A 27,419-nucleotide genomic window follows, 5' to 3' on the forward strand; every position below is an offset into this window, starting at 1 on the left:
TTCTTTTTTTTTTTTTTAGATTTCACATATAAGTGATATCATATGATGTTGGTCTCTCACTGTCTAACTTTACTTAGTATAATAATTTCTAGGTCCATCCATGTTGCTACAAATGGCATTATTCCATTACTTTTTATGGCTGAATAATATTCCATTGTATAGGTATACCACCTTTTCTTTATCCATTCCTTTGTTGATGGACATTTGGGTTTCTTCTATGTCTTGGCTAATGTATATGGTACTGCAATGAACATTGGGGTACATGTATATTTTCGAGTCATGGTTTTCTCCAGATAGATGCTCAAGAGTGGTATTGGTATTTTTAGTTTTTTGAGGAAACTCCATACTGTTTTCCATAACAGTTGCACCAATTTACATTCCCACCAACACTGTAGGAGGGTTCCCTTTTCTCCATATCCTCTCCAGCATTTACTGTTTGTAGACTTTTTGATGATGGCCATTCTGGCTGCTGTAAGGTGGTGCCTCATAGTAGTTTGATTTGCATTTCTCTCATAATTAGTGATATTGAGCATCTTTTCATGTGGTTTTTGGCCATCTGTATGTCTTCTTTGGAGAACTGTCTGTTTAGATCTTCTGCCCATTTTTTGATGGGGTTGTTTGTTTTTTTGGTATGGAGCCGCAGAAGGTGTTTATAAATTTGGGGGATTAATCCCTCGTCAGTCACTTCATTTTCAAATATTTTCTCCCATTCTGTGGGTTGTCTTTTCATTCTGTTTAGGGTTTCCTTTGCTGTGCAAAGCTTTTAAGTTTAATTAGGTCCCATTGGTTTATTTTTGTTTTTACTGTCATTATTTTAGGCGATACATCAAACAAGATATTGCTGTGATTTATGTCGAAGAGCTTTCTGACTATGTTTTCCTCAAGGAGTTTTATAGTATCTGTCCTTACATTTAGGTTTTTAATCCACTTTGAGTTTATTTTTGTGTGTGGTGTTAGAAAATATTCTAATTTCATTCTTTTACATGCGGCTGTCCAGTTTTCCCAGCACCACTTACTGAAGAGACTGTCTTCTCCATTGTATATTCTTCCCTCCTTTATCATTGATTAGTTGACCATAGGTGTATGGTTTTTATCTCTGGGCTTTCTATCCTCTTCCACTGATCTGTATTTCTGTTTTTGTACCAGTACCATATTGTTTTGATGACCATAGATTTGTAGTGTAGCCTGAAGTCAGGGAGCCTGATTCCTCCAGCTCCATTTTTCTTCCTCAGGATTGCTTTGGCTAAGGAATGAAAAATGCTTAATTTAATCCCAATAAAAGTAAGCAATAGGAATTCCCATTGTGGCTCAGTGGTTAACAATCCAACTAGGAACCATGAGATTGTGGGTTTGATCCCTGGTCTTGCTCACTGAGCAAATGCTTGCTCAGTGGGTTAAGGATCTGGCATTGCCGTGAGCTGTGGTGTAGGTTGCGGATGCGGCTTGGATCTGGCATTGCTGTGGCTGTGATGTAGGCCGGCGGCTACAGCTCCAATTCGACCCCTAGCCTGGGAACCTCCATATGCTATGGGTACGGCCCTAAAAAGACAAAAAGACAAAAAAAAAAAAAAAAAAAGGAGAGCAATAAACTTTCTTCACTCCCCCCCCCCCCCCAACAATACCCTTCCAACTCACCTATGGTGCGCAGAATAGGTTCTAGCATTTATAGTAGGTACTCAATAAATAGTTGTTGAATTAAGGAATATAGTTTATATCTAAGAATGGATGTATTGCGGATGGGTGAAAAGAGAAATCTGAGGCTGGTATCTGTTAATGGATTAATATTTTAAAGTGCTTAGAACAATGTCTAGCACTAGTAAATGCTATATACATGTTTGTTAAATACAAGATAAAGTAATAGTTGCAAAACCTTCCACACAGGATCTACCTATGATAGCAGCCCATCATATGATATATCCAGAATCCATTTTAGGGCTGTTTATGAGATTAGTAACCTGTGAGATAGCATTCACAATTTCTCAAAAGGTGACCAGAGAAGCTGCTTTAGAATAACAGGCTGCTGGAGTTCCTGTCGTGGCTCAGCGGAAATGAATCCAACTAGGAACCACGAGGTTGTGGGTTCGATCCCTGGCCTAGCTCAGTGGGTGAAGGATCTGGCATGGCTGTGAGCTGTGGTGTAGTCGCAGATGAGGGTCAGATCTGATGTTGCTGTGGCTGTGGCGTAGGCCGTCAGCTGTAGCTCTGATTGGACCCCTCGCCTGGGAACCTCCATATGCCACAGATGCGGCCCTAAAGAGCAAAAATGAAATAATAAAATAAAATAAAAGAGTAACATGCTGCTTTGGGGGCCCCAGATGCAGACTGGAAGCTACTGGTAGATGACAGTATGTCAGGAAGAAACGTAATAGACACTGGCGTGCCCAGGGAAGTGTTTATATTCCTTCCCCCATAGATTCACTTGGGTTGCTTTCCTCTTCCAATGCTCTCCTCGCCAACTGATTATTTAAGAACCTTCCTTTCTTTAACATCCAACTTACGTCCTACCTCAGCTCCCGGGTCTCCAAGGCAGTCTTTCCTCTGAGTTCCAACAATGCTAGTTGGTACCTCCCTTTGGCCTGGAGAATATGCTGTCTTATGCATGTCTTTCTCTCCTTCTTCAGATCATAAGCACCTCAAGGGCAGACGCTGCTCTTGGGTCTCTCCCAAGATGACTCCCTCTCTGTGGGAGGTGAATCAACCAGTGTTCAAGGCAAAAGAGAAAGTTCACTCCTCCGTTCATTCCTCAAATACTTACTGAGTCCTTTGCTTGGGATGGAGGATCTGGAGGATGAAAGAGTAGAGTCCTTTGTCCTTAGGAAGGCCACAACCTTGGATCAAAACTTTAGGAGTTCCCGTCGTGGCACAGTGGTTAACGAATCCGACTAGGAACCATGAGGTTGCGGGTTCGATCCCTGGTCTTGCTCAGTGGGTCAAGGATCGGGCTTTGCCGTGATCTGTGGTGTAAGTTGTAGACACGGCTAGGATCCCGCGTTGCTGTGGCTCTGGCGGAGGCTGGCAGCTACAGCTCCGACTAGATCCCTAGCCTGGGAACCTCCATATGCCGCGTGTGTGGCCCAAGAAATGGCAAAAAAGACAAAAGAAAAAAAAAAAGAAAGCAATTGGAACAGAGTGTGGCACACCTTGGGCCACTAGTACAGAGGATATATTATTACCTCTCACGTTGATTGCAAATATAACTGACTGTTAGATTATCTATGCTGCATACTTCTATTTTTACATTTAAAGTATAGTTGATTTACAATGTGCCAATTCCTGCTGTACAGCAAAGTGACCTAGTCATCCATATGTACACATTTCCTTTCTTATATTATCTTCCATCATGGTCTATCCCAAAAGACTGGATATAGTTTCCTGTGCTATACAGTTGGAACTGATTGATTATCTATTCTAAATATAATAGTTTACATCTACTAACCCCAAATAAACCCCAAGTCCATCCCAGTCCCTCCCCCCACTTGGCAACCACAAATCTGTTCTCTTTGTCTGTGAGTCTGTTCCCATTTTGCAGATATGTTCATTTGTGCCAGATTTTAGATTCCACATATAAGTGATATCATATGGTATTTGTCTTTCTCTCTGACTTCCTTTGCTTAGTATGAGAACCTCTATTTTTGCATCCATGTTGCTGCATATGGCATTATTTCATTCTTTTTTTATGGCTGAGTAGTATTCCATTGTATATATGTACCACATCTTCTTAGTCCATTCATCTGGCAATGGACATTTAGGTTGTTTCCATGTCTTGAGCAGCACTGTTCTTAATAGGCCCAAATTGGAAACAACTCAAATGTCTGTCAACCAGAAAAGGGAAGATTTAACATACAAGGGAATATTATACAGCAGTGAGAATAAAACAACACCAGAACAACAACGTGATTGAATTTCACAAACACAGTGTTGAGGTAAGGAAATCAGGCACAAGAAAATCATACAGTACGATTCTATTTATACATAAAGTTTTCAAAATGGCAGAGCGAAGCTGTGGTTTTGAGTCAGTATAGTGAAGGGAAGGGAGAGTGTTTGAGGGGAAGCACAAAATAGAGGATTTTGGATGCTGTTAATGTTCTATTTCTTGACCAGGGTAAGTTCAACTGGTGATAATTTATCAATAATATATTGGGCTTAAGACATAGAGGCAATTAAATGTCTATCAATAAAAGAATGGATAAAGATGTGCCATATATATATCTCATAATGGACTATTACTCAGCCATAGAAAGAATGAAATAATACCATTTTCAGCAACATGGATGGACCTAGAGATTCCCATACTAAGTGAAGTAAGTCAGACAGAAAGACAACTATCCTATGATATTTGTGGAATCTAAAAAAAAAATGATACAAATGAACTTATTCACAAAACAGAAATAGACGTACATACACAGAAAACAAATTTATGGTTACCAAAAGGGATAGCAGGAGGAGTTGGGGGAGAGATAAATTAAGAATTTGGGATTAACAGACAGATACACACTACCATATATAAAATAAATAAACAAAGGCCTACTGTATACCATCGGGAATTATATTCAATACCTACGATAACTTAGAATGGAAAAGAATCTGAAAAAGAATAGGAATCACTTTGCTGTACATGTGAAACTAACACAACATTGTAAATTAGCTATACCTCAATTTTAAAATGCATAAAATAATAATATATTGGGCTTATCATTTGTGTATTTTCATGTATAGATTGAATCAAAAGTAGAAAGTTGACTTAAAAAAAACCTGCCTGTCACACCCACTGGCTGACTATAGAAGTAATCCAGGTGGTAAATAATAAAGGTCTGAATAATTTAAGATCATGGAAATAAAGTGGGAGAGTAAGGAACAATGAATGAATGGGGGTGGACAGTATAGAGGGGTGGAATCAAGGACAATGCCCAGAATTTGGGCTTGGACAACTGGGTAAATGATGATGGGATTGGATGAGACAGGGATCATTGGAAGACCTAAGACCAGGTGAATAAATAGGTAATGAGATCTGATTGGCGCATGATGAGCTCAGAGTGTGTATGGGACATTTATGTGAAGAGGCAGTGTGGCATGGAGTTTAAAAGTGGAGCTGATTTTTGATTCTAGATCTCATGGAGTAAACACATACCTCTCTCTCTCTCTTTATCCCCCACTGAACTTGATGATAAAACATGTACAGGGAGTTCCCGTCGTGGCTCAGTGGTTAACAAATCTGACTAGGAACCATGAGGTTGCCGGTTCGATCCCTGGCCTCGCTCAGTGGGTTAAGGATCCGGCATTGCCGTGAGCTGTGGTGTAGGTCACAGATGAGGTTCGGATCCTGTGTTGCTGTGGCTGTTGGATAGACCAGTGGCTACAGCTCTGATTGGACCCCTAGCCTGGAAACTTCCATATGCCCTGGGTGTCGCCCTAAAAAAAAGGGAAAAAAAATACACATGTCTGTGCTGCAACCCCAAACTGAAGAATGAAGATGTTTCTTGGGTGTGACCTAAGAATCTGCATTTGAAAGGATCTAGGACAACCTGCCCAGTGAAGAAGCTCCACTGTGAAACTTCATCTGAGGGAGTTCCCGTCGTGGCTCAGTGGTTAACGAATCTGACTAGAAACCATGAGGTTGCGGGTTTGACCCCTGGCCTTGCTCAGTGGGTTAAGGATCTGGCGTTGCTGTGAGCTGTGGAGTAGGTCGCAGACTCGGCTCGGATGCCGAGTTGCTGTGGTTCTGGCGTAGGCCGGTGGCTACAGCTCCAATTCGACCCCTAGCCTGGGCACCTCCATATGCCGTGGGAGCGGCCTAGGAAATGGCAAAAAAGACAAAAACAAAACAAAACAAACAAAAAAAACTTTATCTGAGACCCACCTCTGCCTCCTCTGGTTCTTGGTTTCCTTCAGGACCCAACCCTTGGCCCTAGCTCTCTTTGGCAAGGCTGCCAAGCTGGGCCTTCCTCCAACCCTTTGCAAAGCAGGTGCAGCTAGTGGGTGGGGGTGGTGAGAACAGTGAGCGGAGGATAGATCCCGGGGTTACTCCAACATCTATCAGATGGGCAGAGAGAGAGGATTCCATGAGAGAATGAGAAGGAAGGGCCGGGCAGTAGGATGGCAATCTCAAGAGCATTCTCACACGTAGAATGACTGTAGAAGCTACATTAGAATGAGAGTGGACCATTCGCTGCCAGAGGAGGTTTTTCTGGCAAGCCCCTTCTTCCCTCCAGCAGACAGTCTGTGCCACGGGGCTGGGCTGACAGGCACCTGAAATCTCGCACAGGAGAAATTTGAGATCCTGCTGTGTAGCCCTGAGAACTATGTCTAGATACTTACATCACAACACAACAATGGGAGGATAAAGTATGCATACGTGTATGTGTAACATGGTCCCCATGCTGTACAGTGGGAAAAAAAAATAATAATAAAAAAGCCAGGTGTCTGGGAGACAGATGCTATCAAATCCCAGAGAGGAAGGTGGTGAGCGGGTCAGGGTGTTTGGCATTGCTTCTCCCTCCTGCTGAGCTCTGGGACAGGATTTATGGTTTCCGGGAGATGTTGTGTGAAACCACTGCAGGGTCAGGAAAAAAAAATTACGCCTGTTAGTCATTTGGGGGTGGAGGAAGCATGGAGCCTGGAGGCTACTGTGCTTAGCATCTGGGTGGGAGTGAGGGTGTGCAGCCTTAGGGGAGGCAAGTGAAAGCCTACCCTGCTCCCCTTTGCCAATCGGCTCCATCATAGCTGGGCTTTGGGGGTTTTCCTGCGAGTTATAAGGAACACCCTTCCCCCCTGCCCCCCAAGAGATGAGTTGGCTCAGACGTGGATAAATCCTTTCAATCTTCTGTAAAATCCAGGGAGGTTGGCCTTTTAAGAATGAAAAATGAAAGGGAGGGAAAAGAAGCAGATATAAACAAAGGAAGTAAATAACGGTTGGAGCCACACTCTCTTCCAATCCATCCGTCCCACAGCAGACCAAGCGAGCATTCCAGAACGTAAATCTCGCCCTGAAACTGCCAGGCTCAAACCTTTCAAATGGTTTTCCATTGACCTTAGAAGCGAGTCCAAAATTTTAAACATGATATACAAGGCCCTTTGCAATCGGATGCCAGCTGACTTTGCTAGCTTTGTCACTCATCGCCTCCCCCTCACACATGCTGCATTCCTGCTAGGGATGCCTCTCTAGTTCCTGAACGAGCCACGCTTTATTTGTCTTTGAACTTTGCTTGCGTGTGGCTACCCACCAGCCACTTCAATTGAGCACGGTAGTTAAAAAAGTACAGACCCCAGAATCAGGCTGCGTGGGCTTCATCCCGGTTGTGGGTAAGTTTCTGATCCTCTCTGCCATCATTTCTTGGGGGGCAAAATGGGGCTACCAAGAGGGGTGCCCTGAGGATCAGATGAGAGACCTGGCAAGGTCAGCACAAGATGCGTGGTAGCTGTGAGTCAACAAACACCAGTTGGTGGGTTGCCCAGTAGGTGGGAGGCCTTTTGCATTCACTTATCACAGGCTACTTCCAGTCTGGAGGGAAGGCAGATGCGTGAAACAGGACATTATAATACAGTGTGAACAAAGCACAGATGGAGCTGTGCGAGCCAGAAGGAGCAACTCATGGGTTCCCTCCCTTCATCCCTTTCCTCCGCTGGACTCATCTCCAATGATACCTCAAATTGAATTGTTTTTTAGCTAGGCCCAGAGGCTTGAGGGAGATCGGAAAGAATTTCCAACGTAGGGCCAGCATTCAGATTTTAGACACTGGTACGACCCTATTGGCAGTTAAAATATTGCCATAAATTTGTACTCATTGGTAAATGCCCCCAGGACCCGAAGTGTTCCATAAAGCTTCTTCCCACTCCACCTTGGGTGGCCTGGCTCTCAGGGACACAAAATGGACACCATTAGGGACTGCCCTTGTGGTGTCCCCGCAGGCACATGTGTGCCCGGTTGTCTGGAGCTGTTTTTTTCACTCTGGTTTCCCCCAGCCTCACCCTCGGGACCCATCCTCCAATGGCAGTGGCCCCGGGGACTGTGAGCAAATATGAATTACCACTTGGTTCCATGAGGATGCATTTTGAGCATCACGTCTGCTTGAACTTGGGGATAGTGCCAGTAGCTGCATCTTCTTGTTTGTTGAGATGCATGCTGCTTTGGGGTAGCTTTTGGTCTTCTTCCAGGACCTGGCTTAGGCCTGTGATTCCCTTTGGAAACCTCTGCCCATCCACCAGCCTGGATTCCTTCCAGCCAACCATCCGCCTCACTTTAGACATTCCTGTCACCTCTGCCCTCTGCCCGCACTTATCCTGACTAGTGACATCAGGGACAAGGTCCTGGCATTCTATGAAGCAGTACAGAGTGGGAGCTTTGGAGCCAGGATTATCTGTGTTTGACCACCAGCTCCTAACTGTGTAAACCTGAGTAAGTTCTTCAGCTTCTCTGGGCCTCAGTTACCTCGTCTGCAAAGTGGGAGAACAAAAGTCCCTACCTCAGTCCCTTAGATAATTGCCCGGCACATAGTCAAATTTTGGTAAATGTTAGACATTATTATTATTTTGCATTGAACATTTAACGAGCACATTTAGGCATATTTTTTATTATGTATTACTTTATTTTTATTTATTTATTTTTTGTCTTTTTAGGGCCACACCCATGGCATATGGAGGCTCCCAGGCTAGGGGTCAAATTGGAGCTATAGCTGCTGGCCTACACCACAGCCACAGCCACGCCAGAGCCGAACCGTGTCTACGACCTACACCACAGCTCACGGCAACCCTGGATCCTTAACTCACTGAGCCAGGCCAGGGATGGAACCTGCATTCTCATGAATACTAGTCAGATTCGTTTCCGCTGAGCTATGATGGGAATGCCAGGCATATTTTTATTTTCTAATTATAATTTTTTTTTTCATTTTATGGCTGCACCTGCAGCATATGGAAGTTTCCAGGCTGGGAACTGAATCAGAGCTGCAGCTGAGGCCTACACCATGGCCATGGCAACACTGGGTCCAAGCCTTATCTGTGACCTACACTGCAGCTTGTGGCAACACCAGATCCTTAACCCACTGAGCAAGGCCAGGGATCGAACCCATATCCTCACAGAGACCATGTCAGGTTCTTAACCCACTGAGTCACAACAGGAACTCCTAGGTATATTTTTAAACATTTTCACCTTGCTTATCTCTTTGATCTGCTCCAACAGTTCCAGAGAGGCAGATAGGGAAAGGTATTGGTTAGCATCCTGAGAGCTGAGGTAAGGCAACAGATACTTGGCTATATTAAGTGATTAAATGATATTAAATGGCCATGGTTAATGACAAAATTTCCTTTTTTTTTTTTTGGTCTTTTTATGGCCACACCCTCGGCATATGGAAATGCCCAGGCGAGGGGTTGAATCAGAGCTCCAGCTGCCAGCCTACAACACAGCCACAGCAACGCAGGATCCAAGCCGCATCTCCAACCTACACCACAGCTCACGGCAATGCTGGATCCTTAACCCTCTGAGCAAGGCCAGGGATTGAACCCATGTCCTCATGGATCCTAGTCAGGTTCATTACCCACTGAGCCATGATGGGAGCGCCCACAAAATTTCCGACTCCCCATTTGGTATTATTTTTCTCCACCAGGGCACACTGAAATAGGTAGATCATTACTCATTTCAGTAAATGTTTATTGAATGGCTATTAGGTACCAGGCACCGTGCTGGGCACTGAGGATCCAGTAGTGAACAAGACAGGCAGGCCCCTCTGCTCCTGGAGGTACCATTCTAGCGGAAGGAGACAGTGCGAGGTAAGTAAATAATGATAAAAAGAATGTATCAGCTAGTGTGATGAAAAGAAAACATAGGGTGGTGACAATAAGAGACAGAGTGGTGAAGGAAGGCTTTTCTGAGAAGGAGACTTTTATGACAAGAAGGAGTTGAACTGAAAACCTCTCCCCTTTGGGTACGTAGCTGGGATCTGGGAGGGAAGTTCTCATACAAAGGGAGCTCCCAGGGGTTCCTGTTGTGGCTCAGTGGGTTAAGAGCTTGACTTGTAGCCGTGAGAATGTGGGTTCGATCCCTGGCCTCGCTCAGTGGATTAAGGATCGGGAGTTGCCTGGAGCTGTGGTGTGGGTTGCAGAAGCGGCTTGGATCTGTGTTGCTGTGACTGTGGTGTAGGCCAGTAGCTGTGGCTCCGATTCGACCCCTAGCCTGGGAACCTCCATATGCCGCGGGAGCAGCCCTAAAAAGCCAAAAAAAAAAAAAAAGAATGACACAGAGGTGACGTGTCCTTCTGTTGACATTTTATCAGAGGGGCCTTGACAGCAATATGTCTTTACTAATGACGTTGATCTTGAACACATAATTAAGGTATTATCGGCAGCTTCATCCATTGCAAAGTGACTCTTTTCCCCTTTACAATTAATACATGCCTTGAGGGAGATACTTTGAGACTATCCCATAAAGATTTAAATTGGCTTTATATGCTATATGTTAAATTAGAGAGGGTTTTATTTAGTTTTACTTGTCCGGAGCACAGTCTATTTTTCTATGTATCTGTTTTCCTTTGTATTTCTCATCCATGTTTTACAGATTTAAAAAAAAAAAAAACATGGATTCTGAATTAATGGGAAGACAGTTTGGGAGAATGAAAAAAGCGTAGTATTTGACATGAGGCAAACCTGGATTTGAATCCCAACTCTCACCCTTACTGGCTGTATGACCTTGAAAAAGGCCATTAGGAGTTCCTGCTGTGGCTCAGCGGTAAGGAACCTGACTAGTATTCATAAGAATTTGGGTTCCATCCCTGGCCTTGGGCAGTGGGTTAAGGATCTGGCATTGCTGTGAGCTGTGGTGTAGGTGTCAGACGTGACTCGGATCCCACATTGCTGTGGCTGTGGTGTAGACCCACAGCTGCAACTCTGATTCGACTCCTAGCCTGGGAACTTCCATATGCCTCACGTGTGGCCTTAAAAAGGAAAAAAAAAAAAAGGCCTTTAAATCTCTGACCCTCTAATTTCTCTGCTATAAAAAGCAGCTAATAACAAACCATTTCACAAGGTTTTTAAAAGAACTAAAGCACCTAGTAGCATCTGGCACTCAGTAAGTGCTCTGTAAATGCCACTTCTTGCCTCCCTTCATACCCGAGTGTTTAATGTTATTGACACTGTGGTAATTAGATTCTCTTCTTTTAGGGTGGCTTTAGGATATAGAAATTCAATAGATTCTTTCAGAACTTTTTTTCATGTTCTGATACCACAGAGACCTTAGTGCAGTGGAATTGCTGAAGGTTTTACACGAGTCTGAGTCAGCGGGGAGAAAGCAGCAGCTGAATTTTTTTTTTTTTTTTTTTTTTTTGTCTTTTGTCCTTTTAGGGCTGCACCTGCAGCATATGGAGGTTCCCAGGCTAGGGGTCCAATCGGAGTTGTAGCTGCCAGCCTACACCACAGCCACAGCAATGCCAGATCCTTAACCCGCTGAGCGAGGCCAGGGATCGAACCTGCACCCTCATGGATTCGTCTCTGCTGAGCCATGAAGGGAACTCCCTGGAATTGTTTTATAGTTGATGGCAAGTTCTTACAGCTAGCTCACAAGTATGTTCTATCCTATACCTTTGCAATAAAATTCCTTACCTCTAGTATTTGGAGATTTGATTTTCATGGATGTACAAATATACCTTTGCAAAGGTGGCATTTTTACTTTTACCCCTCCTCTATTTATACTTTTTATTTTTCTTCTTTCATCATTAGAACTATTTAAAAGTAGAATTTTAAAGGGGCAATCTTGTGTGGTTCCTGGTTTTAACTAGAATTAATGTGAACTTTTTTTGGGGGGAATGCACCTGCAGCATATGAAGCTCCCGGCGCTAGGGGTCGAATCAGAGCTGCAACTGCCGGCCTACATCACAACCACAGCAACACCAGATCCGAGCTGCATCTGTGACCTAATATCTCAGCTTGTGGGCAACACTGGGTCCTTAACGCACTGATCAAGGCCAGGGATTGAACCCACATCCTCATGGATACCAGTCAGGTTCTTAACCCTCTGAGCCACATCAGGAACTCCAGAAAGATATACTCTTAAATATACTTAATCGAGCAAGAGAGAGGACACGAAAATAGCCCTCTCCTCACCTCTGGTTATTTTTGTTTTTTAAGGTTTAAGTGAAAGTTTGGTTTCTCTGTCTTTTTTTTCCTTGCTCCCAATTTTATTTCCCTTTTTCTAAACTTGTTGGATCTGTTATTTGTTTTCTTTCTAAGTTCTTTAGGCAGGGGTTTAATGCACTGTTGCTTTTTTGTTGGCCACACCCGTGGCAGGCAGACGTTCCTGGGCCAGGGTTCGAACCTGAGTCACTGCAGTGACAATGCTATATCCTTAACCACTAGGACATCAGGGAACTCCCATTATTGCTTTTTGGTACTGAGGCAGGCTTCAGGGCAATACAGTCCCTAAGTATTGCCTTGACAATCTCTCAGAAAATTAGTCTTACAATTTTCCCTTTTGCCCTATGCTCCATTATATTTTGGCCTGGCACCATTTCTAATCCTCTATATTACAAAGTTTGACATTTTGATATTCTGCATTCATTTTGATTTTTTAACATGGTGCATTAAAACTACTTATTCTGGGAGTTCTGGTTGTGGCTCAGCGGAAACACATCTGACCAGGATCCATGAGGATGCAGGTTCGATCCCTGGTCTCACTCAGTGGGTTAAGGATCCAGCGTTGCCACAGGCTGTGGTGTAGGGCGTGGACGTGGCTCGGATCTGGCATTTCGGTGGCTGTGGAGTAGGTCAGGGGCTACAGCTCCAACTGGACCCGTAGCCCGGGAACCTCTGTATGCCTCGGGGGCGGCCCTAGAAAGCAAAAACAAACGAGCAAATTACTTATTTTGACCATGGAGTTTTGTTTTGGTGGCCCCTTAAATTTTGCCCCTGAGGCAAATGCCTCTGTTATCTTACCTGGGCCTAGGCTTGGCCCTGTGATTCCCCCCTGCACAGGCGTTCTGCTCACAACTGTCTTTGCAAGTGGAGGCCTGATGCTCAGAAAGGTTCCAACCGCCAGAGACAGCAACCTAGGGACACGGCCTGCCAGGAGAAGATCCTATGTTCCTTCTCCTTCTGTGCCTGTCACCCCTTTCCTACGAGATGTGGGGCTTCCAGCGCAGGAGAAGCCTCTGGGCATTTCCAGCTGCGGGCCCTGAGCCTGGCCAGCTCACTTCTCCATTTAGAGAGGTGAAAGGCCAGGGTCTCCCCCTCCAGGAATAAAGCCCAAGGATTGTTGAGCTCTTCCAGACCCTTGTCAGGGCCCTGTGAGGCCCAAAGCATTCCTCTCTCGGCTGGAGTCTGTCAGTCAGTTCTGGCACAAATCAAGTTTCCTCACCCTGAGCTTACCTCATCGCTGCAAGTTTCCCTGAGAAATGATGCAAGAGAAACTCTTAGAATCCTCAAAGGTCAGAGCTGGAGGGGCCCTTGGAGACCCTTTTGCCTCAACCCCCCTCAGTTAACAGAACATATAACTTCCTTTGCTCTATTTCCACGTTCCAAGGACTCCCCAAGGCCACCTCCTAATAGAAGTCGGGAGCCCGTCCAGAGCCAAGTTAATCAAGGAAGTAAACGACTATGGGACCCAGCTGTGCTCAGGGAGGATTGAATCATCAGAAATACAGCCCCGGCCCCGGGATTTGTTTATTAAGGATTTTCTTCAAGGACAGAGAAGGATCTGTGGTGGCTCAACTCCAAAGATTTTCATGGGGTCGGGGGGTGTGGCTGGAAAAGGTTTGACTGGCTTTCATCAGGGCTGGGGCCGGGGGGGGGGGATGTGTTTTAAGGTCCTGCTTGGAAGGGGGCCTGCTGACTTCCATCTGACCGGCCCAGGCAGGGTGGAGGAGTTGGCAAAGTTTGCCTCGGTGCAGCTCACCCCCCAACCCCCCCAAAGTGTGCCCCTCTGGGTCCCACCCTCACAGAATCTTGCTTTCAGTTTGGAGATGGGGCAAGAGCACTTGCAACTGCGCTAGGATGGGCTTTGAGAAGTCCAGCTTCCTTTCCATATCTGAATTATAACAGCATCCTCCTTGCAAGGAGAATCCATTCTTCTCGTTTAACCTCTAAACTGTGAGGGTGCTTTTGGTCTGCATTTTCCAGGTAAAGAAAAAGGCTCGGAGTCTACTTAGGTGACTCAAAGGCCAAGCAACTAGTAAGAAGCAAAGCTTTACCTTTCGGAGTTCTGGTTGTGGCTCAGGGGGTTAAGAACCCGACTAGCATCCATGAGGATGCAGGTTTGATGCCTGGCCTTCCTCAGCGGGTTAAGGATCTGGCATTGCTGCAGACTGCAGCGTTAGGTGGCAGAGGCAGCTTGAATCTGGTGTTGCTGTGGCTGTGGCATAGGCGGGCAGCTACAGCTCTGATTCGACCCCTGGCCTGGGACCTTCCATATGCCCTGGGTGCAGCTCTTAAAAGAGAGTAAAAAAAGGCTTTACCTTTTGAGTCTAGAAGGATATCACATCCTATGCCTGTTCTAAGCCACAGGCACCTCAATGATGCCGAGGTATATGCCACAGCAAACTAGCTCACAGAGAACCACAGGGCTGAAACCACGGTCTTGATCTGATTTGCACTGAGATCCAGCCATGCGATGGCCATCTGAGAAGCAGCCAACAAATCTAGGAATTTAGTGCTCATCTCAAAGGAGACATTGGGATTCACATAGGGTGGCTGTGCGGAAATTTCCCTTCTGTAGCTTTGTTCTCGGAGAATGTTTTTCTCTCAGACTACTGGAAAACAAGGGAATCTCATCACTGGAAGGAAATGACTTATAAGGAAGCTTTATTTACATGGGTGGGGTGGGATGGGGTGGGGATCAAATCCCCTTGTAGTTCTCTGCAGTATTTAACTGTGTGCGGTGATTCCTGGGTGTGTGTGTGTCTGCGGATAATAGACTGTCTTCGTTTTTTTCTTTTTTTTTGCTTTTCAGGGCTGCACCCACGGCATATGGAGGTTCCCAGGCGAGGGGTCCAATCGGAGCTGTACTTGGTGGCCTACACCACAGCCACAGCAACGCGGGATCCGAGCCGCATCTGCAACCTACACCACAGCTCACAGCAACACCGGATTCTCAACCCACGGATCGAGGCCAGGGATTGAACCCACAACCTCATGGTTCCTAGTCGGATTCGTTTCCGATGTGCCGTGACAGGAACTCCCTTTCCTCGTTTTTTCAACTCAGCTAGCCCATCTGCAAACTCTTTTTTTTTTTTTTTTTTTTGTCTTTTTGCCTTTTGCTTGAGCTGCTCCCGTGGCATATGTGAGGAGGTTCCCAGGCTAGGGGTTGAATCGGAGCTGTAGCCACCGGCCTACACCAGAGCCACAGCCATGTAGGATCCAAGCTGTGTCTGCAACCTACACCACAGCTCATGGCAACGCCAGGTCCTTAACCCACTGAGCAAGGCCAGGGATCGAACCCACAACCTCATGGTTCCTAGTTGGGTTCATTAACCACTGTGCCACAACGGGAACTCCCCACCTGCAAACTCTTAAAAGTGACCAAGAAAGCTATACTCTGGGGACTAGAGGGAGATGATCAAGTTACGCATGCAAATCTGGGAGACCCAGTGAGGCCGCAGGTGGCAAAACTCCAAAGAGTTTGTGAACCGCAATTTGGATAAGCCAGATGACTTAGGAACGTGGACATGGGTTACACCTGTGTCTTGGGTGCTCAGAACATGACCGAGTGAGATCTGGACACAAGTCCAATGTTGTCTCACCAGTCCTTGAAATTGGACCCATTCCCCCTCCCTTAGTCCAGATATATCTGACCAAGAAAACAATGACACAAATTTTCGTTTTTTTTTTTTATTCATGTACTTGCCCAGCTTGTTGGACGCCCTGTATTGGCACAGTCCAACTGCTCAGATGTATTAGGAATTACAATTGTGTGGCATGCAGTTCGCTGGCCTGGTGGTGGGGGTGCTCCAGCTGGGATGGAATGCTGCTAGGGCGGGGGGAGCAAATGGAGAGGAGTCGAAGGAGTTTTTAGCTCACAGGTTAGTGAGCAGCCAGTCTAGCAGTTGTTTTCTAGCCATGTTTCCCACAGCTTCATCCAGTTGCCGTTCCTTGGCGAACTTCATGACCTCTTGAAGAAGATCTCCTACGCTGTACCCCTTCTCTGCGGCCTTAGCTGAAACTTCCGGAAGCTGTGGAGAGGGCAGAGATAGCTGGAGTCTCCTGATGCCTTTGGAGCTGGGACCCAGATGGATAAAGTGAACTACACCCACCCGCCACCTTTCCTGTCCTTGATTCTAGGATTAAAGGCTGCCACAGATCCAGGGCTGGAGGCTGCTGACATGATTTTCCTTTTTCCTGGACCCTCCTCTAATGGCCTAGCTCAAAATGTCAAAGGTCTTTTCTTTTCAAGCTTCAACAAACAAACTCTGGAATCGTGTTCACTAAATACTTCTCATCAGGCCCTGGAGCCTTCTGTTAATCTGTACTGACTTCTAGGTCAAGGCTAGGGGTTACCCATTGCTCTGCCTCCCTAAAAACAAGGTATATGAGATTGGAAGTAGGGAGGCCAGCCTGGGCTCAGGTCCTGGCCTGAAAATAATTGGGTTGAATATTTTATTTCTTTGGAATGCATCTAATGTAGGAAGCAGGCTGTGGAGTGTGTGTGTGAGCTCACAAAACAAGACTCCAAAAGAGCTCCCTGATGTTTTAACAAAGAGTTTGTTGAAAGGCTTACCGATAAAGAGGAACTAATCTCACTCTCCTGCTCTTAGAAATGCACAGGCCTTGAGGTGTCCAGAGCCCTGCTTAGTTAATGGCTCCTCACATTTGTGTCTTTATGAGCTAAGGGTCATTCATGAGTCACATGATAAAGAAAAGACTTTTAAAAAATGGACCACTCTTGGGCTCTAAGGTACCATACTGCCTCCCTGCCCCTACCCCTTCCAACCCTCTTTCTGCCTGTTCTTTGTTGCATTGCTTACCTTTTCCAGTTGTCCATCATCATCTCCCATGAAGTAGAGCATGGGCACGTTAAATTGGGAGGCTGCAATCCACTGCAGGACAGCCTGGAGCTGCTTTTGCAAGCTGCTTGTTGAGCACTGGTTATTGACAATGACCTCAGGTCCAGGAGAGTCTTGATAGTTCTGTGACATCCCACCATCGTGACTACGTTTGGGGCCGCTGACCTGGTAATTGGCATTGTTGGCCAAGGCTGCTTGTTCTTCCAGCTCGGCAAGGGCTGCCCTGTTGTTGCTGTACTTAGCCATGATAAGGCAGAGCTTCATCACAGACTCTACCAGTTGATCTATAAATTGTCGATTCACCTGCTTCATTCCACTGATAAAGTCAAGTTCTTGATTGTCCTGGCATTGGTCTTCCCCTCTGTCAGGCCTCTTGGACATGGAAGATGCCTTGTTTGTCCTGGGCTCTGAACGTTTGTTCTCACCTTCACATAGATCTTCACAGTGGAAGGGGCTCTCACCAAGCAGTTTTTGGATCAGTGACAGGACAATGTTTGACATATCCAGCTTCTGGGAGTCCAGGTGTTGATTCTCCTTTAAAGAGGTGGATGGTCCAGGTGCTCCATGAGATTCTAGATGTTTCATTGAAAGCGCCTTGGCACTTTGGTTACCTCCACACTTCTCGTATTGAGCACTCTGAGTCATATAGCCCATGGTAGAACCAGGACAGTCGTCTTCAAATGCATCTTTGCCCTTGGCTTGCTGGGTCAGGTGGTACCGGATCAGCATAAGGGCAGAGACAATCAAGTCCTTTGCCAGTGAATCTGTGGAGGGGCTGATCTTCTCCCTCTTCTCCTCCTTGTTACTGATGCATGGTTTGCTGGCCATCTTGCCTGGATTCCCTTGCTTTTGGTTCCACATGGTCAGGCTCTCCTTGAGAATATGTTCACCGACTTTCTCAGCACTGGTCAATGGCTTGCATTCCTCTGGTTTCATTTTGCCTTTGTCCTTCCCCTTCGTCTCAGCCTTCATGGCTGAGAATTCGAGACTTTGGTTCTTGCATTTGGGATCGTGGGACCCAGCTTTCAAGGATGCATATGACAGACTCTGAGATTTAGTTTCCCTTTTCTCTCCAAGAAGAGCACTGACCAGGCGCTTCAGCATGGCTTCCATGATGTCAGCAGCGTTTTGTTTCCCATGGTTGAACAGATTCCTCTTGACTGCTGAGACAAAGTCCGAGTCAGTCATCAGGACCCCGGTGATGTTATGTAGGTTCTTCATGCAGGAGTCAATCAAATCGGACACAATTTCCTTGGTGTGTTTTAACAATACCCTCTTCAGGACCATACAGGCTGGAATTGGCTTCCCAGAGCTATGAACTTTCAAGGTCTTCATAACAGAGACCATCATGTCAGATGCCACTTGATTTGCATAAACCATGAGCCCTTTGCTGATCGAATCTGCAAATTCTTTGCTATCTCTTTGGCACACCTGTTTGTCTCCACCTTTGTTCTTGTTGGATAGTTCGCTGTACAGAAAGGTCTTTCGGCCACCTTCCCTACACTCTTCCCCAGTGCCCCGCATTTCTGCAGAGGTCATTTCCACAGCATCATGGGCCATTTCAGAAGCGATCTTGCTCACAGCACTGCGAGGGCTGTCTTTCCCTTTGTCCCCAGAAGGTGGATAGATGGAATGATGAAGACATTTGCTTCCACCTTCCAGCTTCTCCTTGATTTCCTTGCGGGCCATCTGGATCACCAGAGAAGATAGCCGGTTGACATAGAAGGAAAGGTCATCCATAGAACATTCTCCATCAGGGGAGATAACTGCCCTCTGATTACTAGGAGATTTGGCTGGCGGGGTGGAAGGACTCTGGTTATTGTTGGTGTTCTTGGATGCCGTCATTTCAAGACGTAGGTTTTGAGGTCCGTTGGCCATATAATCCATGTTCAGTTGATCAGCATAGACACTGTAGCAGTTCCCAGAGTGTAATTGGTGACATTCGCCCTCTGTATCTCCTACTTTATGTTTACAGCTAGAGGCTGAGGGACTCAGTGCATGTTGGAAACCTAAGGCATACTTTTGAAGATCATTGAGAAGCCAGTTGAGGACACTTATGGGATCAGAGGGAGTTTGTTTGAAAAGGCACACAGATCCCTCTGTCTGAAAAAAGAAGAACACCTATCCATAAGAGTCTGGGTAGGTTACTTCTTTCCCCTATTTTATTTAGAAGATACATCCTCTAAGCTGCACAGATTAGGGATTTGACCTTGAGAATTTTCATGGGTGTATAACACGCAATTATATCCATCCAAACACGTTTGAACAGCAGCAGCAGCAACAAAAGCTCAGAGTATATACATTTGTACCCTTAACTCTACACAAGTCTCATCAATATGTTTGTCAATTTCATCTGCGTAAGTGTGCTTATCTCCACATATCAAAAATGTGGTCCAAAAAAAAAAAAAAAAAGAGTTCCTGTTGTGGCGCAGAGGAAACGAATCTGACTAGGAACCATGAGGTTGGGGGTTCGATCCCTGGCCTTGCTCAGTGGGTTAAGGATCTGGCATTGCTGTGAGCTGTGGTGTAGGCCGGTAGCAACAACTCTGATTAGACCCCCTAGCCTGGGAACCTCCATATGCTGCAAGTGCGTCCCTGAAAAAAGCCAAAAAAAAAAAAGTGCCGGTGTGTCTGTGGTGTGTGTATATGCACATCAATATATCAATTCATGAGTGTGAATATTGTCAGTCTATACTATTAGTGCGTGAAAATGTGTCTGCGTGTATGTATGTGCATATGCATATGCCACTGCTCATATGTCACTATGTGTAAGCATGTGTAATAATGTGTTGATATCACTACACATTGTTTATGTCTGTGGTATAGGGCAGCATGTGCATGTTAGTATGTGTATTTTGTACATGTGTGAATGTAAAAATATGAGTGTATATATCCGCGTGTCTCTGAATATGTAAATAAGCAAGAGTCAATCTGAGTGGTCTGCCTATTTGTTTATGATATAAAGCCAGTAGCATGTATCATGCAGCTAAAAATGTTATTTATAGATGTTGAGGCATACATTCATCTACTAACATAATACTGATTAATATTAACATATGATTAATGTATACTAATATGTATGTTAAAATATGAATATATATAAATAGGTGATTATATAATGACTGGGTCTATCAATAGAGTAGGCATCAGTTTATGTCATGTTTTATATTATGTCAGTGATTGACAATGTGTGTCAGCATTGCATACACTTTGGTATTTGAGTATGTCTGTGAGTTCATGAGTTGCATCTGTATCAAATGTGTGTCTCTATGCACACAAACATGTGCCTAAGTGAGTATGTGTTACTTTAAGTTTGGGTGTGTGTGTGTATCAACATGAGTTATAAGTGTGTATGCCTGGAGTTCCCGTTGTGGCTCAGCGGGAACTGAATCTCAACTCAGATTCAGAAATGAATCTGACTAGCATCCATGAGGATGCAGGTTCCATCCCTGGCCTCGCTCAGTAGGTTAAGGATCCGGCGTTGCCATGAGCTGTGGTGTGGTCACAGACGCGGCTTGGATCTGCCATTGCTGTGGCTCTGGGGTAGGCCGGGGGCTACAGCTCGGATTGGACCGCTAGCCTGGGAACCTCCATCTGCTGCGGGAATGGCCCTCCCACCCAAAAAAGTGTGTATGCCTGTATCTGAGTCTGCATGGTTTCTGTGTTTTGATCAAGGCTTGCGTGTGTTTATGTATGGCGTGCTTGGATGTATATATGAATGTTTATGTGTGTCACATGCAGGCACATCAATGCATCTGACTCTGTATATCTTTGTATATGTGTGAAAGTCATCGTTATGAATTAGTCACTGTATATAAGTTTGTTATGCCAATGCTTGTGTGTGTCTATCAGTGTCACGTTCCTGGAAACACGAGGTCATGATAAGGTCCACTTTTTGCAAATAAGCTTAAACTACAATGAAGGAGACCTGCATTGTGTGTAGTAAATATGGGCTTGCTTTTTTAAAAACCAACACCAAGTGTAATTTATCTGTTTATTAAGACACCAGGATGGAGCTGGCCACCCTCAACTGAACCCAAAACTCTTTGGAGAATTTGTAACTGGTTTTCCTTTCCTCAGGGGCCATTCTTATCACTCCAAATGCATCTGGGGCCAGAAATGATGCTGCTGGCTATAATATGAGCCTGGCATCACAGAACAAGAAATATTTGACTCCTCGGCCCTGAAACCAAATATCTTGTTCCAATATCAGCTACTCCAGGCTTGGGGACTCTAAGAGTGACTTATTTACTCTGATGCCCACCTCAGACCATCCTAACGGACGTAGCCTAGGATGTTGGCACAAAAACAAAAGGATTCTATATGTGACAGTGTCATGCCAGTGTAATTGCTTCTAACTGTGTGCTTCCCGACAACCCGTATAATCTCTTAAGACAACAGGGTGGGGACCAGGCAACTACAGTTTTTGTTTGTTGTGGATTCTTCTCCATATCTTCTTTTTTTCATTATTGGATTCTGGGCAACATGGGGGTGCATAACTCCATTGCAAGCCAGCAAAGAACACTGCAAAGGACCTTGCTTATACGCCCCTATCTTTGTTAGGCTAGGCATTGAAAGATTCTCTTTGCAGTAGGTACTTCATATGAGGAGAGAGCATTCTGAGCCTCTGTGATTAGTGCCATGGTGAGATACCTGGGCATTGAACTTACCCTGACTCTGAACTTGGGCCTGTGTTCTCTAGCATGTCATATTATTCAAATTTGGGGGCCTGTTTGACCATAGTTCTCTTTTTCTCTCTGAACCAGAGTCCTCCAGTTCAGCACTGGGCTCTGGGAATAAGATAGGGTAGACTCAGAGACTAAGTATACCTTAGACTGGTCTTGCTTCTCAGTATCCTTGATCACAATAATCTCTTTTTCTTCCAGATTCTCCAGGTGTAAGTCACCTTCTGAATCGGAACCAGCAGCATCCTATGGAATTAAGGGGCAAGATTCTCATGAACAGGTGCGTTTCGAGACTTTTCCAAGCTCGCTTCCTACTACCCCTTTTCTTTCCGAAGGAACGGTAGGCTTGTAATGTTACCTAGTCTTTGAAGAATGAGATGAAGTTCCCTCTACAAATTGCTACTCCCCTCCCTCTTCCCCTACTCCACTGAAGGTATTTACAAAGCCATCAGTCTCAGGAACCATATTGCATTAAATATCAATCTTTTGGACAGGGAGATCCCCCCCCCCCAATTTTCTTTCTTGTCCCCGTGTTTCTGATATGCTACCTTCCATGTTTTCTTTCTTTTGGCCCTACCAGCAACTTAAGTGGCTTATAAGAAGAGATTTGGTTATCAAGAGTGACGGTGAGTTCTGAACCAGGGATCATGAGCGCATGAGAATGATGGCTTTTCATCTGAGTCCCTTCCACCTTTCCCCCCTCTGCCACCACCTTTCCCTTTCCTCCTGCTGCCGCTAATAACCCTCTCTCAGCAGTGTCCCACCCATTCCAACTCTGAGAGGAGCAGAGAGTACTCACCTTGGAATCTTTATCTTCCACATTCAGGGTGGACACATCAACAAAGCATATCTGCATCAAATTAGGAGGGTGAACTTAGAAAAATTCTAGAGAAAAGGCCTTCATATCTCTTTCCAGGAGGTGAGAAGAACACACCTACCTTATCGAGTTCTTGTGAAGACTGATTGATTGATTGGCAAAAGGTCTGTACATTGTTAAGTACTCAATAAATATTAATGCTAGGATTAGTATTAGGCAGACAGAATCTTAACGACACCTACCTGTGAGAGAGAGAGGCTGAAAATACCTTATCCGTATTTATTGAGAAAACTAATAGAGGTGCCTTGCCCAACAAACACAAACTCAAAAGGTAGAACTCATGTGAGAATTCCATCTCCCTGGCTCCCAGTTTTGGAGCACATGCTACTACACTAATGTTGCCACAATGTGTTTTTTGTTTGTTTTACTATGGTGATATAGAAGATTTTAGGTGGCACAAACATTTCTGTGTGTAATAGGTGCTTTTCTGGATGGTCCATTAGGCAAAACATGTACCATTACATCAAACCTGTGCTATTACAGATAACGTTGCTTAGGGTGATGGTAACTTTTAAATGTAAGTCAATTTTTAAAACATGGCAGAAATACTTTTACTTACTATGTGTAGGTAAATAATAGTATGAGTGGTGCTTGAACATGATAAAACAATGTGAAGTACTATGCAATTCAAGTTTGGGAAACAGAGCGTGAAGTATCCTAGGCATCCTGCTTTAGGATAACTTACCTGTAGCTAGGTGACATTGTTATGCTTCAGAGATGTAAAGTGATAGAGGCTGGTAACTAGGCAACCACCACCCCTCCTCCCCTCAGGCTCCCCCCCCCAACCTTCCCTCCCCAGCCCCTTTATTTCACTCCTCATCTTGCCCCTCCCTTGAATTGTCCCTGTGTGTGGTGTATGAGAACACTAGTCCCCCACAGACCTCGTTGGTCTTGATGGCTTGGGGAAGTCACAGAATGACTCTCCATTAGTCTATCTTGGGCTCTGGGATATCGATACCCAAATGCCAATCCTTTCCACTCCTTGGTAGGAGTCATTTTGTCTCTTACCACTTTCCTATCCTGATCTTGCTGTCCTGTTGGGCTGTAGAGATCTACCTTGCACATGCCCCTGTGGCTGTGTAACCAGTCAATACCATCAGACATCTGGAAAGAGACAGAAAATGAATCTCAAAGGCTCATGTAGTTTTTGAGAAACTGAGTCAGTTTAAGTAAGGCTCTTCCTAAAACCCATCTTCTCTGTGTTGCACAGAGATTTAGGCTAGGGACTGGTGGGGTGAGCCATGGAAGAAGGACACCCTGAAATGTTTGAAGCTGATGATCCAGATCATTATCTTTCAGCTCAATCCACAGTTCCCTTTAATTTAGATTCCCCACACCAAGGATTTGGAACCATGGAATTTATCATCCTGACTCCTGGTTGGGAAAAATGGCAGGCTGGGAGGCAAACTTAAAAGGAGGCCTAGAGACTGTGGGGATTAAAGTTAGTGATTTATTTCTTCCTAGCGCCACTCACTAAACCTCACCCATCTCCACTTTTCTTTACCCATTCTTGGGTACCCTCAGTGAATCAAGCTCTCTGCACCCCCTTTCACTGAATTTTAGCTACACCTAGTTGAACCAGAGTCTTTCTCATTACATTAAAGAAAGGGAAATTAGGTAAATAGCTGTAATACTTACCACATAGGGTCACTGGAAAATACTAAGGTCAATACCAATAGAATGAATAATCCTTTGTGTTAAAACAACACATTAAGATTTCATCATATAGAACACATTTCTGAAAACTGAGAACACTTGGTCTAATAGCCTTAAGTCTAATGAAGAGACCAAAAGGTTTGAGGGAAGACCAGACCCTGATCCCAGAAGGACCAAGTTTAATTTTACTTTTGAAAGAGAAAATAATCTCTGCCACCTTCCTTCAACACCTCTCACCCCAGCCTGGAACCAAAAGTGAAAAGGAAAGACCTCAGATCTACATTTGGGAAGACACAGTTAAGGGCTTGAATTTGATTTATCTTTAAAATTTAACAAGAGAAACTTTTTGGCCAGGTAGGAGAGGGCGGTTGAAGTCCTTTCCCCCAACTTGCTTCAACATTTAGAACTCTTTAACCTCTAGCTCCCTCCCCTCCCCACCCCTCCCCCTTCCTTCCCCCCTCTCCCTCCCTCAGCCCTTCCGACCCTCTCTCTCCCCCCCTTCTTCCTCATTTCTTTCCCTCCAGTCCACCTCCCCTTCCTCTCCCTCCCTCTTCCCTCCTTCTCCTCCCTTCTGTCTCTTCCTTCCTCCCTCTCTCCCACCACCCTTCCCTCCTTTCCCTCCCTCTGCCTCTCTTCTTCTCTCACCCTCTACATTTTTACACTTACTGTCCTCTGATGGGTAGCCTTTCGCAAGATGCTACTGCACTTCTGCCCTTTACCCACCCTCCTCCCTCCATCCCATCGCCCCCATCTTTTTGGGCTCTCCCTTCAAGACTCTCTAGAAATCCGTGAAAAAGTTTTAGAAGAGGCTTTCCACACCCTCAAAAGAGGGAGTTTCTTTTTTTCAAGAGCTAGAGATCATTTGCTTTGGTTAAAAAAAAAGAAAAAAAAAAAAGAGGGGGAGGCATAGAGGTCCCTCCTGTGATTTGGCTATAGCCTCATTCCAAAACCTTAAAAAAAACCTGTTAAAAATAGTATTAATGAACTTCTTACCTTGATAATGAAGTTATTTTAGACTTTGGCTGAAAATGTGCCACCCAGAAGGGAGATGTGCCCCTTGAGATGGAAGCGGGCAGTGCCAAGTTCTTGGGCACCTGCAGCTGGCTGCCACCCCTGTCAGCTGTTGAATGAGACTGAAGGGCCAGGCTTTCCCCCTGCTGTTTCTGACCCTGGGGCATGACAACAGAGTTTGTTGGGTCATAATGCCCTAAACTGTAGCAACCTCAGCAAAGGTGGGGCAGGCTGGCAAACTCAGTAGCCCCTCACATCAAAAGCTATGCCCCTCACATCAAAAACACATATGGCTGTGTGCTGTACAACAAAGTTTTGCTCTTATGTCTAAGAGGGTACACATATTTTACATTTCATCCAGCTCACCACTCGTTAACACCCCCTTTCTTTCTCTTCCCTCTTCAAGCTAGACTTCTAGAACAGTCTAGTCATGTCACTTACCAGGTTGGTGGAGATTTATATTTTTCACATACAGAAATACCACCAGCCTCTATGAACCAAACAGTATTAATTTTCACATCTTAGCTCCTTGGGTTTCCCTCTAGAGATTCAGAGTTATGTGGCAAAAGATCTTTGGATTTATGTCAAAACAGGGAAATGTTAATCAGAGTCCTTTCTGGGTATCCTTAATATCTAAGGATGAAAGAAAGTTGGAGGCTGCCTTAGCAGCTTCTGCGGTTTCACCTCACCATCAAGACACCCCCTCAGCTAGTCAAAAAGAAGCCAGAAGATGCCCCTACCTTTGTAGTAGCAGAATAGGCTATTTTGTGGGACCCTGGCATCATTTGTTCTTGTCAATTTGGATGCTGTGATGACCCTTCCAGTCTGACTCCAGATGTTGTTGCTCTCCTCAACTCTCCATACTCTCCTGAAGACTTGACTGCCAGCTGGTACCAGAACTTCTACCTCATGACATCACTGTTTCCATAGAGAACAGTGACAACACAAAGTCAGGGACTCTTTCCTTGGAATTCTGGGTATCTAAGTGGTCCCTCAAGATTTAAGCTTTATCATGAGACATAATTAGTGTGCCCCACCCCCCACGCCTGGCCAGTGCATTTGGGTCAGGGTTAGCCTTTCACAGACTCCCCAAGCTATGAGAAGCCCTGAGCCCCACTTATTCTTTTCCGTTATGGTCAGCCAGTGCAGGATTGCTGGCTACGCTATTCCTTAAAGCATTATCCATTACATTTGGAAATGCCTTCAGTTTAGCCCTACTTTGGAAACTTTATCCCATAACCAAATGCTCTCACTGTGCCCAAGTCTCATCTTGGTTTCCACTTGTCCTTTCTCCACATGCCTCCACATTAATCTCCTGTCAATAAATGGATCTGAATTAAAAATCAGTTGAGATGACCCCCTAAATAATAAGAGTTTCATATCCTTGGTTCTACCTCCATTTCTTCTTTTATCTGTTACCCCCAAATTGTATATCTTAACCCTGCTATACAGTTTTGATCTCGTCAATTCATGGCATCAAAGAGAAACAGAACTGGACCTTCTTTAAAGGTTGTCAGACCAATTTTTTTTTCTTTTCTTTTCTTTTTTTATTATTTTCCCACTGTACAGCAAGGGGGTCAGGTCATCCTTAGATGTATACATTGCAGTTACAGTTTTTTCCCCCACCCTTTCTTCTGTTGCGACATGAGTATCTAGACATAGTTCTCAATGCTATTCAGCAGGATCTCCTTATAAATCTATTCTAGGTTGTGTCTGATAAGCCCAAGCTCCCGATCCCTCCCACTCCCTCCCCCTCCCATCAGGCAACCACAAGTCTCTTCTCCAAGTCCATGATTTTCTTTTCTGAGGAGATGTTCATTTGTGCTGGATATTAGATTCCAGTTAGAAGTGATATCATATGGTATTTGTCTTTGTCTTTCTGGCTCATTTCACTCAGTATGAGATTCTCTAGTTCCATCCATGTTGCTGCAAATGGCATTATGTCATCCTTTTTTATGGCTGAGTAGTATTCCATTGTGTATATATACCACATCTTCCGAATCCAATCATCTGTCGATGGACATTTGGATTGTTTCCATGTCCTGGCTATTGTGAATAGGGCTGCAATGAACATGCGGGTGCATGTGTGTCAGACCAATTTTATTCAGGCTACTGTAGCAAGGGTGAGAGATGAACAGAGCTCAACTCCACTGAATCAAAAGGTGGAAGGGTTTTTATTTTTTTAAATGATTTTTATTTTTTCCATTATATTTGGTT

At 44.9% G+C, this 27,419-nt stretch overlaps 2 protein-coding genes across 4 annotated transcripts in view; one reads left to right on the forward strand and one right to left on the reverse strand.

Annotated features, from left to right (window-relative positions):
- LOC110257788 (uncharacterized) overlaps window positions 1-27,419 on the forward strand; it is an 85,237-nt gene that overhangs the window by 47,776 nt on the left and 10,042 nt on the right. The window contains exons 3-4 of one of the 2 annotated variants that reach the window (XM_085007932.1): window positions 21,860-21,938; window positions 22,239-22,284. In XM_085007932.1, the coding sequence (XP_084864058.1) occupies window positions 21,860-21,938; window positions 22,239-22,284 (125 nt within the window). Of the gene's footprint in view, window positions 1-21,859; window positions 21,939-22,238; window positions 25,087-27,419 lie in introns of those variants that run through there. The other variant, XM_085007933.1, reaches the window with a different exon arrangement.
- AKAP4 (A-kinase anchoring protein 4) lies at window positions 15,782-26,300 on the reverse strand. 2 transcript variants are annotated; one of them, XM_005657807.4, is made up of 7 exons: window positions 25,943-26,300; window positions 25,185-25,360; window positions 23,544-23,639; window positions 22,458-22,508; window positions 21,803-21,904; window positions 16,935-19,076; window positions 15,782-16,142 (listed from the first exon to the last, which is right to left on the reverse strand). In XM_005657807.4, the coding sequence occupies exons 3-7, from the start codon at window positions 23,637-23,639 to the stop codon at window positions 15,987-15,989; spliced, it is 2,547 nt and encodes an 848-aa protein (XP_005657864.1). In that variant the 5' UTR covers window positions 25,185-25,360; window positions 25,943-26,300; the 3' UTR covers window positions 15,782-15,986. The 2 variants fall into 2 exon arrangements, with proteins under 2 accessions (XP_005657864.1, XP_084864055.1); XM_085007929.1 differs by lacking the exon at window positions 25,185-25,360 and having other exon boundaries at window positions 25,943-26,259.

The sequence above is a fragment of the Sus scrofa genome, chromosome X (assembly GCF_054392235.1).
Source record: "Sus scrofa isolate SSC_HxYL_T2T_F1_AM1 chromosome X, Sscrofa_HxYL_maternal_Yorkshire_Landrace_v2.0, whole genome shotgun sequence".
In the NCBI taxonomy this organism is placed as follows: Eukaryota; Metazoa; Chordata; class Mammalia; order Artiodactyla; family Suidae; genus Sus; species Sus scrofa.